This window comes from Megascapheus bottae, chromosome 1 (assembly GCF_031878675.1).
Source record: "Megascapheus bottae isolate mThoBot1 chromosome 1, mThoBot2.hap1, whole genome shotgun sequence".
Classification (NCBI taxonomy): Eukaryota; Metazoa; Chordata; class Mammalia; order Rodentia; family Geomyidae; genus Megascapheus; species Megascapheus bottae.
This window is the reverse complement of record NC_143509.1, coordinates 21,509,291-21,526,812: the sequence shown is the minus strand read 5'-3', so window position 1 is coordinate 21,526,812 and position 17,522 is coordinate 21,509,291. Positions and strand designations below refer to the sequence as shown.

Sequence of the window (17,522 nt, the reverse complement as noted above, 5' to 3'; positions counted from 1 at the left end):
GTGAAATGGGAGAATCTGTGAGACAGAAAAATAGATTTCTAGGTGTACATTGAAAAATATGATTTCAAGGTTTACCATGAACTTTGGCAAGACAATTCATTGGGTGTTTGAAAATATTCTGCCCCCCCCCCTCTGCTAACGTTTGAACTTGGAGACTTATACTTGCTAGAAGTTACATTGCCATTAAGCCACATCTCTTATTTTTGAGTTGGGGTCCTACTTTCAGCCCGAGCATGCATCTGGACTGTGATCCACCTGTTAACTGGGCTTCCTGTAGTTGCTCTGGGTTTGGCTTGGGAGACGTGGGTGCTGTGGTTGGTACTATACAAACAACCCAGCTATCCGAAACACACTGCCGAGGGACTGGGGGACCCTTGGCTACTAAGTCATTCAGCAGTGCCACCCTTAATCCAATTTGCTGAGGCTTTGTCCTGTAGCTGGAGAGAGTTGCAGAGGGTAAGGTTTGAGATGTCTTATTTCCCCAAACCAGTGGACATCTGGAATGGTAGAGAGAGAGAGATGTGAGCACATACTTGATAAAATGGCAAAGGAAGAATGATGGAAATCTGGTGCAGGGAAGAGCAATGACCAGGTGGTTTTATTCACAGGGCTCTCAGGTACTGGGTGGGGCACCCAGAGTGGACAGAGTCTTACAGCATCCTGTCTTATCCGCACAGTAGGATGAATAATACATAGTCTGGACACATGGCTTGGGGATCCCACACTGAGGAATTGGTTTATGATGTTGCCAGACTTAAAATCTGGGGGCACCTGTACATGAAATCATCCTACCACATTGCCACAAGTGTGTGCAATGTGCTATTTACTACAAGCCTTAACAAGTAGAACTTTTGGCTATTTGTTAGCATAAATATACAATGAAGAAAGGAAATCCATAAGACTTTGGGATATTATTATTGTTATTACTCCTCTACCACTGATTTACTCTTTCTCCTAGTATTCACTTGAATATTACCGAAATCCACAGTCAATTAGACTTGTGGAGATAAGGTGATGAATAAAATCTTGCTTTGATTCTTTCATTTATTGGATGCATGGGATTGTGGCTCCATCACAGCGTTTCTTTACTATCCCTGAATATATATTTGTGGGGGTGATGGAAAGAATCTCTGTATGAGGAAGTGGAAATTTGAGTGGTGGTACAAATATCATTACAATGACACACATCTAGAACCCTAGAATGTATGGGTCCCTCCCATTTCGTTGCTACAGTAATGTATCTGAAGCAATATGGTATATCACCATCAATTGTTGCTTTAAAAATATTTATATTTGAAGCTTGGCACTGGTGGCTCACAGATGTAATCCTAGCTACTCAGGAAGCTGAGACCTGAGGATCATGGCTCAAAGCCAACCTGGAAGGAAAGTCTGTGAGATGTTTATGGACTCTTATTTTGCCAAAACCTGATCCAGTAATTCCATTTTTTTACTATTTCTGTTATTAAAGATAATCAGACATAGTTAGAATTAAAAAAAATTATGTCAGTAAACCTTTACAATCATATTCTTTTATTGTGAGGGAGTATTGAAGAAAATTGCTTACAAGTGTCACTTAATTCATTAAGAAATGGCACCTTAGCATCATTTAAATCTTAATCTGTTGTTGAACAGACAAATGCTGAAGCATCTTTGCTATACAAAATCATGCGTTCTACTCTCCTAGCAGAGGATTACAATAGCTCAAACCCTAGATACATAAGGCCATATAGGATGAGGCCAAATTAATGGACCTATAGGACATAGAAGCAAGAGCTTAATTATAAGTGAGTGTTATTCTTTATGTATTATGTTTTTCTCTTTTCTCTGTGTTGCCCTTTGGTTAATCTCACATTGTTACAGAATCCCACTTTGTTACCTGGAATATTATATAGATGTTCACTTGTTTATTTGAAATAGGAGGGGAAATGAGGGGTGGGGTTGAGGGGAGGGAAACGGGAACAAAAACATAAGAAAGGATATCAATGTTTGAAAAGTAATGCACCTTCTCTTCTATCTGGTGAATTTGTTTATTGAAATAAACAAATTAATAAAGGAAAGTGTATGTTCTGTATCTTGAGAGAAGATATGGGGAATTTATGGGCTTAGCCTTATGAATTATTTACACTGGGCTTGTGTTTGTAGCCTCATCGGAAGAATGTGAAGTGCAAACTAATCTGAAAATTTGGAGTGAACCAATTAATATTGAATTTACTGAAGACAGTCTATCATATATGGACAAATTATGGCTTAGAAAACACAGGAGGTATTTGCTGAATTTTAAAAATTATTTATTAGGAAACATAAAAGCTGGTTGTTCCTGCCTTTCTATAGCAATTTTATATGTACGCTTCATCTTTGCATAATTATTTTTAAAGCAATATTAAATCCCTTTGAAGCTTCTTCTGTTTGTGTAGTCATTTTAATTATACTTATAGAGGATGCAACCCTGATTTAGAATTTGCCTTGAGACATAAAATTGGGTCTGTGAGAAAAAAGGAACAAAAACAGGATAGACTTTTAAGAATCATAGGGAAAATATTGTAATAAATGGTTAATCTTGCTATTAGATCATTAACATTTTGTATAAACATTGATGGCTAGAGTGTTCCCAGAATACTTTCAATTTAAGTAGACTTCTAAATTTATAATCTTATGAATAATCTCCCCAAATGGTTTGTTCTGAGACTATACCCTTAGATGCACTATTAGTGATGTTTCTCGTCATTGTGATAAAATATCTGACAGACACAACATGAGGCATGAAAGAATATTTTAGCTCATCCTTTTGGGGGTTTTGGCACCACATGCTTTGCCTTTGTTTCCTTGTGGAGAGCATTATAGGTATGGGAGCGTGTGGCATGTGGTGGCATCTGTCCCTGTCATGGCAGACAAAAGAGAGAGGAAAGGTAAACACAGGAAGGGGTTGAGGACATGCCCCTGAAGTCTATGCCTTCAACTAGACTCTCCTCTTCCTGTTTACCTCCTCAAAGCATGCCATCAGACTGTCCATCAATGATGAATCCATTCATTAAGTCAAAGGTGCCATGATCTAATCATCTCTGGATGAGTCACCTTCACAGACATACCCAGCGGTGTGTTTTTCTGTCTTTAGAAATTTCCCCTTCCATCCAGGTTGACTATCAAGTTGATCAATGACAACTATTTTATCCACTGCTTACAAACTACTAAGATAGTCAACCAAAATTATGAACCAGAACACATACTTTACTAGCACATGTGATGGTCATAATTTCACCATTGTATGGATACACAGGATTTTGGAGGGGCAGGGTAAAGATCCTAAGCTCTGTTTCTCTAGAGCTGAGTCTCCACACCTCATTAAAAATCATCAGAAAATACAAAGTTCTTCAGTAGGTCTGAATACGGACAGTCAGCATCTCTGAATGTCTAATACCCCTTGAAAAGTGCAGGTGTGGTCCAGATTCCTGGACCACATTCTGAAGAGTGAAGAGATGGAGAGAATCTTTCCCAAGCTGTCAAACCCTTGATTCACCATCTTTTATACTTAGCCAATGCCTGAAAAGGTCCATTTCATCCTCTAATATTCTGACATAGAGAGAACGAGCATTTACAAAAAAAAGAAGTACTCTCTGGTCAGCCATTCTCTGATCAGATTTTAAATCACTTGTCATGCTTATTCAGCTTAATTAATCAATGCCTAATAAATATTTGCTGAAGTTTATAGGGCAAAAGACAGTGAAGTGAATACCATTTATTCACTTGTTTCATTTATTGTCTCTGTGGTACCATCTTTATCAAAAAGCATTTGTTCTAGTGTCTGAGTAGACTAAATTCCAGACTTAGCTTTCTGTTGGGATAGTTAGTTCTTTATTCCTGGGCAAATCAGTTAAATTTTATTGGTACAAATTTGTTCATTAGGAAAAATACTGAGTATAGATTAAACAATGGCTTCTACCTCAGCTCCATTTTCCTGAGTCTTTAAGTCTTTGGGTCAAAATCAGAGACATGATCACTTCTTAAGGAGGTATCTGGCTATCAGCATATTTCTGTGCCTATATGATGAATTATTGGTACAGCAGGGTCAGCTTGAACTAGGAAGCAGTATCCGGTGTTCAGACACTGGCTCTGAATGTACATATTGGTGTTTGTGTCTATGACTTCATTATGGATGTATGGGTTCCCAATTCAGTTTGCTTATACAGAAGTCTGAGAAATACAAAAGTCATTTATAACGATCAGAAAACATACATTCTTTATCTTCACAAGTGTGCAAAGACAAGTGTTATCAGAATATTAGCCAATATTGTGTTTTCAATTTGAAAAAGATGTGATGCAATGTGCCAGTGCCATTAATGACATAGGAATAAGGGGCAGGCTGTACAAATTCAAATTCCTCTTTTCACCCACTCCCTGAATCACTCCATATGTCCAGAGCTGCACCATTATTGACTCAATCTCATCATGTGTTAAGCCAGGATAACCCCAGTGCTTATTGAACACACTGCCCATCGAAATTTAACATACTGAAGATAGACCACACCTTGGAAAATTTGAAGTTGTTTCTTGAACTTCAACTTAATATTTACTAATGTCATTCAGACAGCCCATACACTTGCCTAGAGGAGCTGAGTAGCTATTAATCTTAGTTAAAGATGACCTTCCTTCTTACCCCAGTGATGCACACTTTTGCCCTTTTGGGAATTCCTGGGCCTCTCCCTTGCCTTCAATTTGCCTTACCTCTATCGGTCCTCAATGTTAATTAGATAAAGCTGCCCCAGCAACAGCATCTCTCTTTCAAATCCTAGGGGTCTATTTCATCACCCCACTGGTAAGCTGGAAGCTCAGACAAATGCCCACCAATTCTCTTTGAACTCCATCAGCTGATTGATCATGCTGGCGAGATAACACACACACACACACACACACACACACACACACACACACACACACACACTTGTAAATGAGCTTTTGAAATGGCATGGCATGTTGCAGAGGCTCTGTGTGGCCTTGGGGAGAATTCTAGACTTACATCATCACTTTGTTTTTCATCTTAAACAGTAGGATATGTGATTGTTTAAAAAAATATAGTCTTGTGTGATGTCCAGTTGCATTCCAAAACATTTAACCCATTGAGATTCTGTTCTATAGCCATTTTCTTCTTTGAATTAAGTCTGACATGAATTAACAGTGCAGTTAAGTATTCGTTGGTAGTTCTGTGTACACTTGAGTAAATAAGTAACAAAATTTCAGGGGACACATGTTGATGCTTAATTACTGTGTCTTTCCTATGTGGCAGAACCCCTCAGGAGCTGCAGGACACACTGTCCGATCCAGTTATGTGTGAAAAAGAAACAAGAAAGGCACAGAGCTCCAGTAGTGGAAAAGAGGACAATGAAGATAATAGTGATGGTCAGCCAGGCTTTGATCAAATCTTTTGGAAATCTATCATTGAAAATTACTTCCAGGGGCCGGGAGTTTGGCCTAGTGGTTAAAGTGCTTGCCTAGCATGCATGAAGACCCGGGTTCGATTCCTCGGTACCACATACATAGAAAAAAGCCAGAAGTGGTGCTGAGGCTCAAGTGGTAGAGCTCTAGCCTTGAGAAAGTCCAAGGACAGTGCTCAGGCCCTGAGCTCAAGCCCAGGACTGGCAAAAAAAAAGAAAAGAAAATTACTTCCAGCTACTCATGGATAGGGAAGGGAGGAAAACAAGATGAGGGGCTGGGGTTGGGGGAGGGAAATGGGGACCAAGACACGAGAAAGGTATCAATGTATGTGAAGTAATGCACTGTCTATCTGGCGAATATAATGTAACTCTTCTATTAATTACAATAAAATATATGAAAAATTACTTCCAGCAAGAATTAAGTTGCCTTTATCTCCCAGATGAGAATCAGGCATGCTCTGCCCTCATTCTCTAGCCTGACTTTGCCTCAGAAAGTTTCATTTAGAAAGCAAATGCCAGCTGGTTACCAGTAGCTCATAACTGTAATCCCAGCTATATGGGAAGCTGAAATTGAGAGAATTATAGTTCAAGGCCAACCCAGGCAGAAAAATGTGTAAGACTCCCTGTTAACTGAGAGCTAGGTGTAGTGGTACCCACTTGTCATTCTGGCGATGTGGAAAGCTGAGATTAGACCAAAATTCTAAGTCAGGCACTTGCTCTGCCTTAGGGAGGAGAAGCAGGGGACGATGGGAAATGCCTGTCATCTCAGCTATAGCTGAAAGCCTAAGATAGCTGTCAAGGTATAGGCAGATGCCAGGCAAAGGAGACCCTATCTCAATGTGGACCTGTACAAAAAAAGCTGGAAGTGTGGTTTAGTGGTAGAGCACCTATTTAGTGTGAAATTCCTGAATTCAACCAGTAATCCACCAAAATATAAACATAAAAATTAAGAATCCATATAGTTATCTAGAATGGAAGAATACCAGCAGTATTTCTTTGTATGGATTGCATGGAAAAGATGATTCTTATACTGACTGCAAAATGATGTCATGACAGGAAACTATCAGATAAGAAGTAATCAGATTCTTTAGAATTATCAGAGAAAAGAAATGGTCACATTCTTCAGTGTTGTCTCCAATCTTGTTTTCTAGATGAGGAGATCAAGATGCAGCATCCCACTCTTTATCTGCCCGTGGAAGAAATAAAAATAGAGAGACTTGAGCCATCACTAAGGATAATAGAACTGGATGATGTAAGTATCCAGCTGCTATTTACGTTCCTCAACAAATAAAATCCATATTCCTACAGTTACACCTCCCTCCATATCATTGTAGATACAATTTCTTACATAATTCATCTGAATTTAAGAGAAATTTGTACATGTTTAAATTTAAACACACTGACAAAAATAAGGTGGTGTATTTTTAAATGTAGAGGCAAATTTGTGAGCTGAATTGGTATTTCTACTTCTTTGTGGAGGTGAGAAAACATTACACTGTGCTAACTTCTGGGATGTAGTTTGGTGTCTGGTTGGTTTAATTTTATACTTTATCAGGCTTGTAGATAAACCTCAGTTTTGTCATATAGTGTATGTTAAATGGAATCTAAATTAAAGTGTACTTGTCTATTTAAAGGAAGACATATCATTTAGGATTTAAGAAGTTCATTGTCACAGTAAGTTGTACAGGAATCCCTAGTACACACAATAGAATAATCTAGAGGATGACCCATCAGACAGAGCTAAGAGCCCCTGGCTAAAGGTTTAGGGTTTGACAAAAATCACTGTACTTCTGAATTTCCAATAGTTCAGTTACAGAATTAACCACTTTTCTCATAAAATGATGAGAATGATGAAAGTATCTTTTTAATTCTTTCCCCTCCCTCTCTCCCTTCCATTACTTATTTCTTCGTCTTTTTGTTCTCATTTACTGGGCTTGAAGTCAGTGCCTGGATGTGGTACCTGATCTTGTTGTGTTCAAGTCCAGAGTCTATCACTTTGACCCACAGCTCTACTTCCATTTTTCTGGTGGTTAATTGGAGATAAGAGTATAATGGACTTTACTTCCAAGGCTGACTTTTTACATGACACTCAGATCTCAGCCTCCTGAGCAGCTATAATTACAGAAGATGTGCATGGCTCAGCTTTCTTGTTTAGGTGGTTAGTTGATAACATTTTCCATTTTTTTTTGTGGATCATGGGGCTTGAACTTGGCCTGGGTGCTGTCTCTGAGCTCTTCAGCTCAAGGCTATCCACCTACCTTGTAGCCAAGTCCCATTTTTTGTTTTCTAGAGGTTAATTGGAATCTCAGCTCCTTTTGAACCTTGATCCTCAGATCTCAGCCTCCTGAGTAGCCATTTTCCATTATTGTTCTCTTATTACCATTGTTTTCACTTCTCCTCTGGATTAGTTTGAAACATTGTGCAAATACACAGAGGCACATACATACATATGCACACCTCTTATTTCTCAACTTCTTGGTGCATTGAATACATTTATAACACGGCAGTCAGAGAACTAGGAACCACTAAATCACAAGTCTACTTGGTGCTTAGTAATTACCTAATAAAGTAGAAATTATTACTACAGTCTCCCTGTATACTAGTTGTGACACAGTGCTTGACAATTCCAAGCCCTTCCAAAACAAAAAGTATTGGATCTGCTGCTTAGCTCTCCTAGAATTTCAGGCTATGATTAGAATATTCATGATATTAGTTTTTTGGAGGAGAAAATACTCTGCCATCCTCATTTATCTGGCTAATGTATAATAAATCTACTAAAGATATTAATATGCTGTTACATATATTTAATTAGACTTGTGAAGAGGAAATGGAGGAACAGGAAGCTGCTGTGCCTTATAAAGTGGAACTAGCTGATTCAGACAGTCAGCTGAGGTAAGCTCTTTCTAATTCACAGGAAGTGTATATTAAAAATGAAACACATGACACTCAGGGATCTCCTTAAATGAGAAATTTATGGGGTCAGACATGTGCCTTTAATGTAAATTTTACTTATGCCTTCTAAAAATTTCTGTACAACAATATTATATATCCACTTTCAGCATTTTTTTGTTTTTAGTTTTTTAATTTTATTTTATTGTCACGGTAATGTATTAGAGGGGTTACAGTTACATTCTTCAGGTAGTAGGTGTATTACTTCTCCCACATTGATACCCCTACTCATGTTTTTGTCTACATTTTCCCTCACCCCCTTCCAATCATTTTATTTTCCCCCCTTCCCTTCCATATTTCAAATAAACAAATAAACACATACATAATATACCAGGTAACAGAGTCAGATGCAGTAACCACATGAGATTAACCATAGGGGAAAAAAGTACAAAGAAATGACATAGTACATTAAGAACAACAATCACAAAGATATACATCTTGTTTCCATAACCTAGAGTTCATTTCATTTAGTTTCATCCTATACGAGTGTGTATGCATAGCTTTTGAGCTGTTGTGATCCTCTGCTAGGAGAGTCCTAGGTTTGTACTAATTATTACAAATGAGGGAAGCCATGGAGCCTATGTTCCTTTGGGTCTGGCTTACTTCACTTAATATGATTTTTTTCCAAGTCTATCCATTTCCTTACAAATGGTACCTTCAGCAACTTAAAGAAATAGACTCCAGTGATAAGTTTGTAATGTTGCTTCATTTCTGGATTGTTTAATAGGTTGTTGAGAATTTAGTTCATGTATTTCCTATGAACGTTATTCCCTGAAATTCTCTTTATTTTAGTTTGCTATGAACCTTAAAAGTATTCATAGGTATTAGGGTTCATAGGTACCCCATAGTTCAGGGTATCCCTGAAAGATATGGAAATGATGAAAATGAGAAATTAAAAGATTTTCTTTACATTACTTCCTGTGTGAATTTTAATACCTGATACCCTAAATTAATGAAGAATAACAGTTTACTTTGTGAATCAGTTATTGAAATGATACATATCTTGATGGAGAATCATTATTAAAATCAAAATCTAAGTACCACACAATACTATATTATTTTATTGTTTATTTGTACTGTGGTTTGAAATGAGGATCTTGCATGTGCAAGGGTGGCATTCTGCCATTTAAGCCATATCTTCAGCCCTGATTGATTTTTGCTCCCCTACATGTGTGAGTGCCTGAACCATAACCCACCAACTGCAGGTCTCCAGTTTGCTGGCAATAAGGCACACTACAGATTGTTCAGCTATACTTTTCGCTGGACTGCTCTGGAATCATGAACCTACCAGTCTCAGCATCCCATGTAGCTAGGATTACAGTCTTGGGCCACTACCTCACTGTTTATTTCTGAACAGGTAATATGTTCATGGGTTAAGCAATCAAATTTTGATGGGCTTTTCAGGTAATTCTCCCTCTGGAAGAAGGAACATCAAACTTATTTCAAAATTTTATGACATAGCTAGCTATTGAAATTTTATTGCAAACTTGAATTTGATCAGTTGCTTGTTCCATTAACGCATACAATTTAGTTCTCTGTAAGTTTAGACTGTGAAAAATAAAGCTTAAACCAATATCATGGTACAAAGCTGACCTTAATATTGAGGAATCTTTGCTTTAAATACCAGACTATTCTATTACACACCTTTTAACTTGACAATTGTGCTTGTCTTCAAATTTGGAAAGTTCTGCATTTCCTGATTGTCAGAAGAGTGGTTTCCCTTATGAAATTGACATCTATCAACACCACATAACAAACAAGGGGAAAACAGACTTTTCAAGTTTTTGCCTCAGATGCGACTCTTCCTGTGGTAAGGAGAATTTCCAAGGTAATGTTTCCTCTTCCTGTTTAAAATTAGATACAATAAATGTTAGGTGTCTAGACGAATTTGTCCATAGAACAGACAAACCCTGGACTCCGCAAGTTTTTATTTTCACCCGTTCTGGAGTCGCTTTGGGGTTCATTTCTTTCAATCTCTGCATCAGCATCAAATGTCATCAGTTCCCTTACAGCTCATTTGGTTGATCTCAGTATTAGAACCATGTGATCTTCAATCTTCCACTCAAAAGTTATATCTGACTGACCCAATACAAAGAAAATATATCACGTCCAAACAACCTGAGAGATTCTAGGAGTGATTTAAATAATTTGTAAACCTCATGGTTTTCTCCTAACTGGAGTAAGAGAAAGCAGGGAATGAGTCTAAATGGGGACCCTTTCTGTTCAGGCCATTTTCAGTGACTAAGCCAAGTATGAACTGACTTGTAATCCAGGCCTTTATTAGGCTAAGATCGGGTCTGTAAATGAGCATTGTTTAACATGGAAGTACCAGATTCCAATATCCAATGGGAAAATGAGAAAAAGAATGACCAAATAATTCTTTTTTTATTTTTTTTATTTTTATTGTGATCAATAGAAGGGTTACATTATATTCACCAGATAGAAGGTGCATAACTTCACAAACATTGACACCCTTTCTTATGACATATGACCAAATAATTCTTAAAGCCACTCTCAAATTACTGTTCTTCGAGTTGTTTTAGATTTGTAGCAGGATTGAGCAGAAATCACCACGTTCCTGAATGCTCTGCATCACCAATGATCATACTTTTACCAATAAATGATACCCAATTAATCAACTGTAAATGTCTTGATTGATTTCCTTACTGAAAGGCATCTTGCTGCTTGTAGGCTTTCTCAATTATTAATGAAACTTAATAAGACACAGTTTTACTGCATTTGGGATTACATTAAGGGAAATGGTGTTGGGTCACACATAAGAGTACAGTGGGTTTTGAGCTGATTGTTTGTGGCCCGTGACTGTAATCATAGTTACTCAGGAGGCATAGATCTCAGGATGACCACGGACAGCCAATCTTAGCAGATCTTCATATCTCCAATTAATCAGCAAAATGAAGGCTTACAGGTGATGTTCAAGTGAAGAGCACCAGTTACGTCAGAAAAAGCTGAGCTCAAGTTCCAGAAGAATGTTTAGGGTATGTTTAGGTTTGTAAGAAATTTACAAAATCACTACCATAGTGTCTACAAAGAATTTCAACTACTTTTGTTGTCAGTGATTCAGATTTATTCCACTCTAGTACTTGCACAGTGATGACTCATTGTTTTGTTTGCAAGTTCTTAATGACACATGACTTGGAATGTTTTTTTTTTTTTGTGGTAATACCAGGATTTGTTCTCAGGGCCTTGCTTCCTCTCTTTTTCCATTCATAGCTGTTACTCTACCACTTGAACTTTTTTGTCTTTTTTTCTGGTTTAAGATCAGAGTTTCTCTGATTTGTCTGTGCAGGGTAGCTTTGAAGCTCAATCCTCAGATCTAAGCCTCCAGTTAGGATCACAAGTGCAAAACACCAGTGCTCAGCATTTTGAACAGTTCTTAAGCATTTAATTGTGTGTCTATACGTGTATATACACATATATATTACAGCCATATCTATGAGTATACGTAGACTCATATATATTCTAAATTTCACTGTAAAATAGCCTCTTTCCAGCTTCTATTAGTTTATTTCATTAATATTTGACTGTATAAATTGTGATTGCCACTTATGAATATAAGTATAGTAGGCTTTTTAACCTTGAATCCTCAGTAACAGAATTATAATAGAGTTTTGATTACTAAAATTTGGGTTTATGAACAATTTAAATATGTTAATGAAATCTATTAATTTACCTCTTGTAAATGTGTGCTTTCCACAGCAGGAACATCAGATACAGATGCCAACAACACTTTGGATAAACTTGTTCATTCTCCTGACATTGACTACATAGGGGAAAGTAGTTCTTCTGCAAGAAATGGAAGAGAGAAAGGTATCAGTACAGAAAGTAAGGAAATACAGGATGGTGACTACCCAGCGCTGGAGAGCAAGGACTCCTTTTCCAGAACAGATGTAGATATACTTTCCATTGAGGAGAAATTTTGTGAAGACACAGGGGAATCTTTGGAGCATAGCAACCTGCATGGAAGGACTTGCCTAGGAGATTCTAAAGCTACCACATCGCCACTGGTAAAAGCCCTTTATATTCATTACTGTAATGCTTCATTCTATAAAGCATCTCTAAAGAGAAATGTAATTTGATCCAGTGCATTCTTATCCATTCTTGTGTATATAGCTTCACTTTTTCTCAGCGAACTTAACAACAAACCAAGAGTAGCTCCTATTGATGAAAGAGAACAGTACAGGACTTGCTCGAACAGGGCGTGTAGATTTAACAAAAATTATTTGTACTCCAAAGAAATAGAGCTTAAGTGACTCATTGTTATCACGTGTAAAATTATATTTAAACCTATTCTATATACTAGAAACCCTCAGGAATCATAATAGTAATAAGTGACTTGGAAATTGGGTACATTCCCCCTTTTTATAGTTCTTAATACTTAACTGAAAATGGAATTTTTGGAGAAGGAATTCAAAAGAGAACAAAAAAAGCTGAGGAAGAAATATTTTGGCTGCTGCTACGATATTTCAACTTGGGGGCCTGGCTTTCTGCTCCCTACTTTGTCACAGATGTGGTGACATTGGATGACATCAATGGGAATTGAGTCCCCTTCAGAGACTCTAGAATCTTAAAGGTCAGCAGAGGAGAAATGACCATGAGGGTACCATGAGGAATGGAAATGGAAATCTCAGGAGAGAGGGACCTTTGGCTGACAATTTATTTTCTTTTTTTATTGTAATTAGTAAAAGGGTTACATGATATTTGCCAGATAGAAGGTGCATTAATTCACATACATTGATACCCTTTCACATGTCTTGGTACCCGTTTCCCTCCCCCCCCACACTCCCCACCCGTCCTGGTTTTCCCCCCTTCCCTATCAAATTTCAAATATCCAAATACAAATAAGTTCAATATATCAGATAACAAAGTGAGATACTATACCAATATGAGATAACCAAGGGACAGCAAAGGAGATGAGAGACAACATAGTACATTAAGGACAACAATCATTCATTATATGGCTTTTGTTTCACTATCCTGGAAGTCCTTTCAATTAGCTTCACATTATATGTCCTCATGTATGAAGAGTTTGCTCTATTGCAAATCTCTGCTAGTAGAGCCCAAGGTTTCTACTGATTATGACGAATGAGGGAAATCATTGAGCCTAAGTTCCTTTGAGTCTGGCTTACTTGGCTGACAATTTATAATTTGCTGTGTGTTTCAAACTCTTTCCCTCATGAAAAAATTTAGACAACCTATGAGGTTATTTTTGTGAGTAAATGTTTTTGTTCTTTTTTTTATTGTGATTAATAGAAGGGTTACATTATATTCACCAGACAGAAGGTGCATAACTTCACAAACATTGATACCCTTTCTTATGACATGGTCCCCATTTCCCTCCCAACCTCCCCCGCTTATCTTGATTTCCCCCCTTCCCTATCCAATTTCAAATAACCAATTAAGCACATATAAAATATATCAGGTAACAAGGTGAAATATTGTAACAATATGACATAACCAAGGGATGGCAAAAGAGATGAGAGGTAACATAGTGCATTAAGGACAACAGTCACTCATTATATGGCTTTTGTTTTGTTCTCCTGGAGTTCCTTACATTTAGTGTCATACAATTTGGCCTAAGGTCTCTAGATTTTGTTCTATTGTAAATCTCTGCTAGGAGAGCCCAAGGTTTCTACTGATTATGACAAATGAGGGAGACTATTGGGCCTATGTTCCTTTGAGTCTGGCTTACTTCACTTAATATGATTTTTTCTGTCTTTCCATTTCCTTACAAATGGGGCAATGTCATTCTTTCTGGCAGCAGCATAGAATACTATTGTGTATAAATACCACATCTTGTTGATCCACTCATCTACTGAGGGACATCTGGCTTGGTTCCATATCTTTGCTGTGGTAAATAGTGCTGCAATGAACATCATTGTGCTAGTGGATTTTGTATGTCCTTGTTTCTGGATGTGAGTAAATTTTTAAGAAACAAAATTGACATTCTAATTGTTCAACTTTTTAAAATGATAAGGGTGATTATAGGAGGTTGTAGTCACATTAGTCAGGTAGTGGGTATATTACTTCTTGAACATTGATACCACTTCCTATGTTTTTCTTCCACTTTCCCTCCCCCATTCCCTCCCACTCCTCTGGATTTTTCCCTTCCCTTCCCTATTTCAAATAAACAAATAAATATATATACAATATACAAGGTACCAAAGTCTATATAAATTATATCAGAGATGATAACAGACCCAACGTAGGCATGTGTTATACAAAAGAGAAAAATGAAAAAAAGCAAAAGCAAAAACTGGAAAATCCAGACACTTAGTGGACATGGTAAAATGATAAATATTTTTAAAATCTATAAATGAAGTATACCTTCTGTTATTCTAAAACAGGATGTGTTATAAATTCTCACAGATACATAATATCTGTTTATATAAAGTGAAGTGATGTAGCAATTAAACTCCATTAAGAGGGATGACACCTCTTTATTAATATAGGATGTTTCGGTTTAATTGTTGAAGAACTTGTAGAGTATAAATGTGACACAATTTTTTTTATTTTCTTTTTTTATTGTAATTAGTAAAAGGGTTACATGATATTTGCCAGATAGAAGGTGCATTAATTCACATACATTGATACCCTTTCATGTGACACAATTTAATAAGCATTTACAATCATTTAAACTTTATATGAATACTCTTAAATGATTATTTTAAAATACATAGGAAGAGTATATCAAGAACATAATACACAATTTAGTTCAACTTAAAAAGACTGAAGGATTTTTTTTTTGTGGGTCATGGGGCTTGAACTTGGACTGGGTGCTGTCCCTGAGCTCTATAGCTCAATGCTTCCGCTCTACCCCTAAGTCTGGGCATTTTCCCTGAGCTCTTCAGCACAAGGCTAACACCCTACCCTTGAGCCAAGCCCCACTTCCTATTTTCTACAGGTTAATTGTGCCCCAGCTGGCTTTGAACCTTGATCCTTAGATCTCAGCCTCCTGAGTAGCTAGGATTATAGGTGTGAGCCACCGTGCCTTGCTAAGAGTAAAGAATTTTATTTTATTTTATCTTTATTCTATTTTTTAAAATTATTTTTGATTTTTGCCAGTCCTGGGCTTGAAATCAGGATCTGAACACTGTCCTTGGACTTTCTCAAAACTAGAGCTCTACCCCTTGAGCCTCACCACTTCTGGCTTTTTTTTTCTATGTATGTGGTACTGAGGATTCGAACCCGGGTCTTTGTGCATGCTAGGCAAGCACTCTACCACTAGGCCAAACTCCTGGCCCCTGAGTAAAGAATTTTAAAATACAGATATTTAAACCCAAACTTTACAAATTTTAAGTAGTTGTACAAAAGAGTTGGCTCTTTTTATAAAGAAAGTAATATTTATATGAATTCCAGTGTAACTGTGAGAGAGGAGTAAAAATTAGTGACAGTATTTTCACACACACACACATGCACACACACACACACACACACAAATGTCTACTCTTTGTAATAAGGTTCAAACTCAGTGGCTGAGTGGAGAGGAAGATGATCCATCTGTATGATGAATAATTGGTAAGTTGTAGTTAAGGAAAGTAACAAAGTTAAAGACAGAGGTACCCTCAGGAGGCCTGTGAACCAAACTTTCTAAGACTGGTCACTGGAAGCATTGAGATCTCATTTCACTCTCCAGACTGAATTCTTTCTTCAAGACGATTCATTAAATCCATTAGGATTAGACTTGAAATGTTCATTTTTCTTCTTTACTCCTGGTAAAAGTGATTTCCTGAGTAAAAAGCATGCTGAAGCCAATGCTGTTCCAGAAAAATAATTATGATCAGAGAAGCAAGATACTTGTTGGCTTCTATGTTTCCTGACAAAATCTGGGTACTAAAACTGTTTCTTCATAAAGAGAGGTGTGGATCATTCTATGGGATCATGCATTAAGTTTTGTGTAATAAGAGTATGATTGGTTCTAGTTCCAAAACTATCAACAGCTAACTTGGGGTACTTGGACAAAAATGAAAATGCAACCACTGTAAGCTTTCAGATGCATATTCTAAGATTTTGAAAATATTTCCACATTTACAGTTACATAATACAAATAGGAGCTTCCTTAGAGCCCAAGAAATTTGGTATTTGATGATCAAAATCTTGGGGAAATGAGAACGATGTCCTGGAAGAATAGACTTGGATTTATCTTTGAATATCATGCATAACTGGTTACTAATTTGGAATACTTTTCATTTTATGATTTATAAATTTACATAGAGTTATAGAAATTGCTGTGCATTGTTTCGTCTTTTGACACAGATAATACTTGGGTATTAATTAGGTTAATTAGGGAATTGTTAAATACCAGTAATTTCTCTGATAGTTCATACTTTTCAAATTTTTGTTTCTAGTCTGTCCTTCAACAAGAGGACATACCAGAATGAATTATTAGATTATTGGCATAAACTTAATCTTCAAATTTACACAACCTCTATTTAAAACTTAGTCTGTTTCTTATTAAAGGAATTCTATGTTACTTCTTTTCTGATTGCCTCAGTCATGCACTTGCTTTGTAATTATTTTTTGTTAATTGCATATATTTTCAGTGACAATTATCAGATCAGAAATGCTCTAATTGGCAGTATAATTTCATCTTTTGAAATTACTTTATGTTTAGATACTAAGGACAATAGTTCAAAGATACTGTCACTAATGAAAGAAGGCAAGAGAAAGAAGACAGAAAAGTTTTATTTCCTAAACTCATGTATTCCTTAGATTGATGGCCACTTGCAGATAATTTTGGTTTATATGCTTCTCAGAACATTTTGTATATAAATGTCATGTTTTTATGTCTCTACAATTAGAATATAAATTCTAGAACAGAACTTGTACTAGTATGTGGGAAGGTGTCCAATAAACAAACGCTCTTCTTTGTTTTAATAAGTTAGAAAGTAAACTTATTTTTTTGAACATTTTGTTTCCTAGTTGTTAAAAGAAATAGCACTCAGAAGTAAACCTATAACTGAACAATACCAAGGACTTGAGAGATTCTTTACTGGTAATAAAGATGAAAAACTCAACTTACCTCCATCTCATGAAAGCTTAGAAAGCAACCATTCCCGTACTGAGGTTACACTCACAGGTAAATGCAAATGCAAATGTGGAATTAGATCTCCATGGACCAATCTAATA

General features: G+C 36.7%; 1 protein-coding gene across 4 annotated transcripts in view; it reads left to right on the top strand.

Annotated features, from left to right (window-relative positions):
- Window positions 1–17,522, top strand: part of Zbbx (zinc finger B-box domain containing) — an 88,647-nt gene that overhangs the window by 47,897 nt on the left and 23,228 nt on the right. For 3 of the 4 annotated variants that reach the window (XM_090338504.1, XM_090338514.1, XM_090338531.1), the window contains 7 exons: window positions 2,143–2,263; window positions 5,279–5,391; window positions 6,578–6,678; window positions 8,239–8,318; window positions 10,061–10,203; window positions 12,093–12,400; window positions 17,316–17,472. In XM_090338504.1, coding sequence (XP_090194630.1) covers window positions 2,143–2,263; window positions 5,279–5,391; window positions 6,578–6,678; window positions 8,239–8,318; window positions 10,061–10,203; window positions 12,093–12,400; window positions 17,316–17,472 — 1,023 coding nt within the window. The remainder of the gene's footprint in view (window positions 1–2,142; window positions 2,264–5,278; window positions 5,392–6,577; window positions 6,679–8,238; window positions 8,319–10,060; window positions 10,204–12,092; window positions 12,401–17,315; window positions 17,473–17,522) is intronic. The other variant, XM_090338521.1, reaches the window with a different exon arrangement.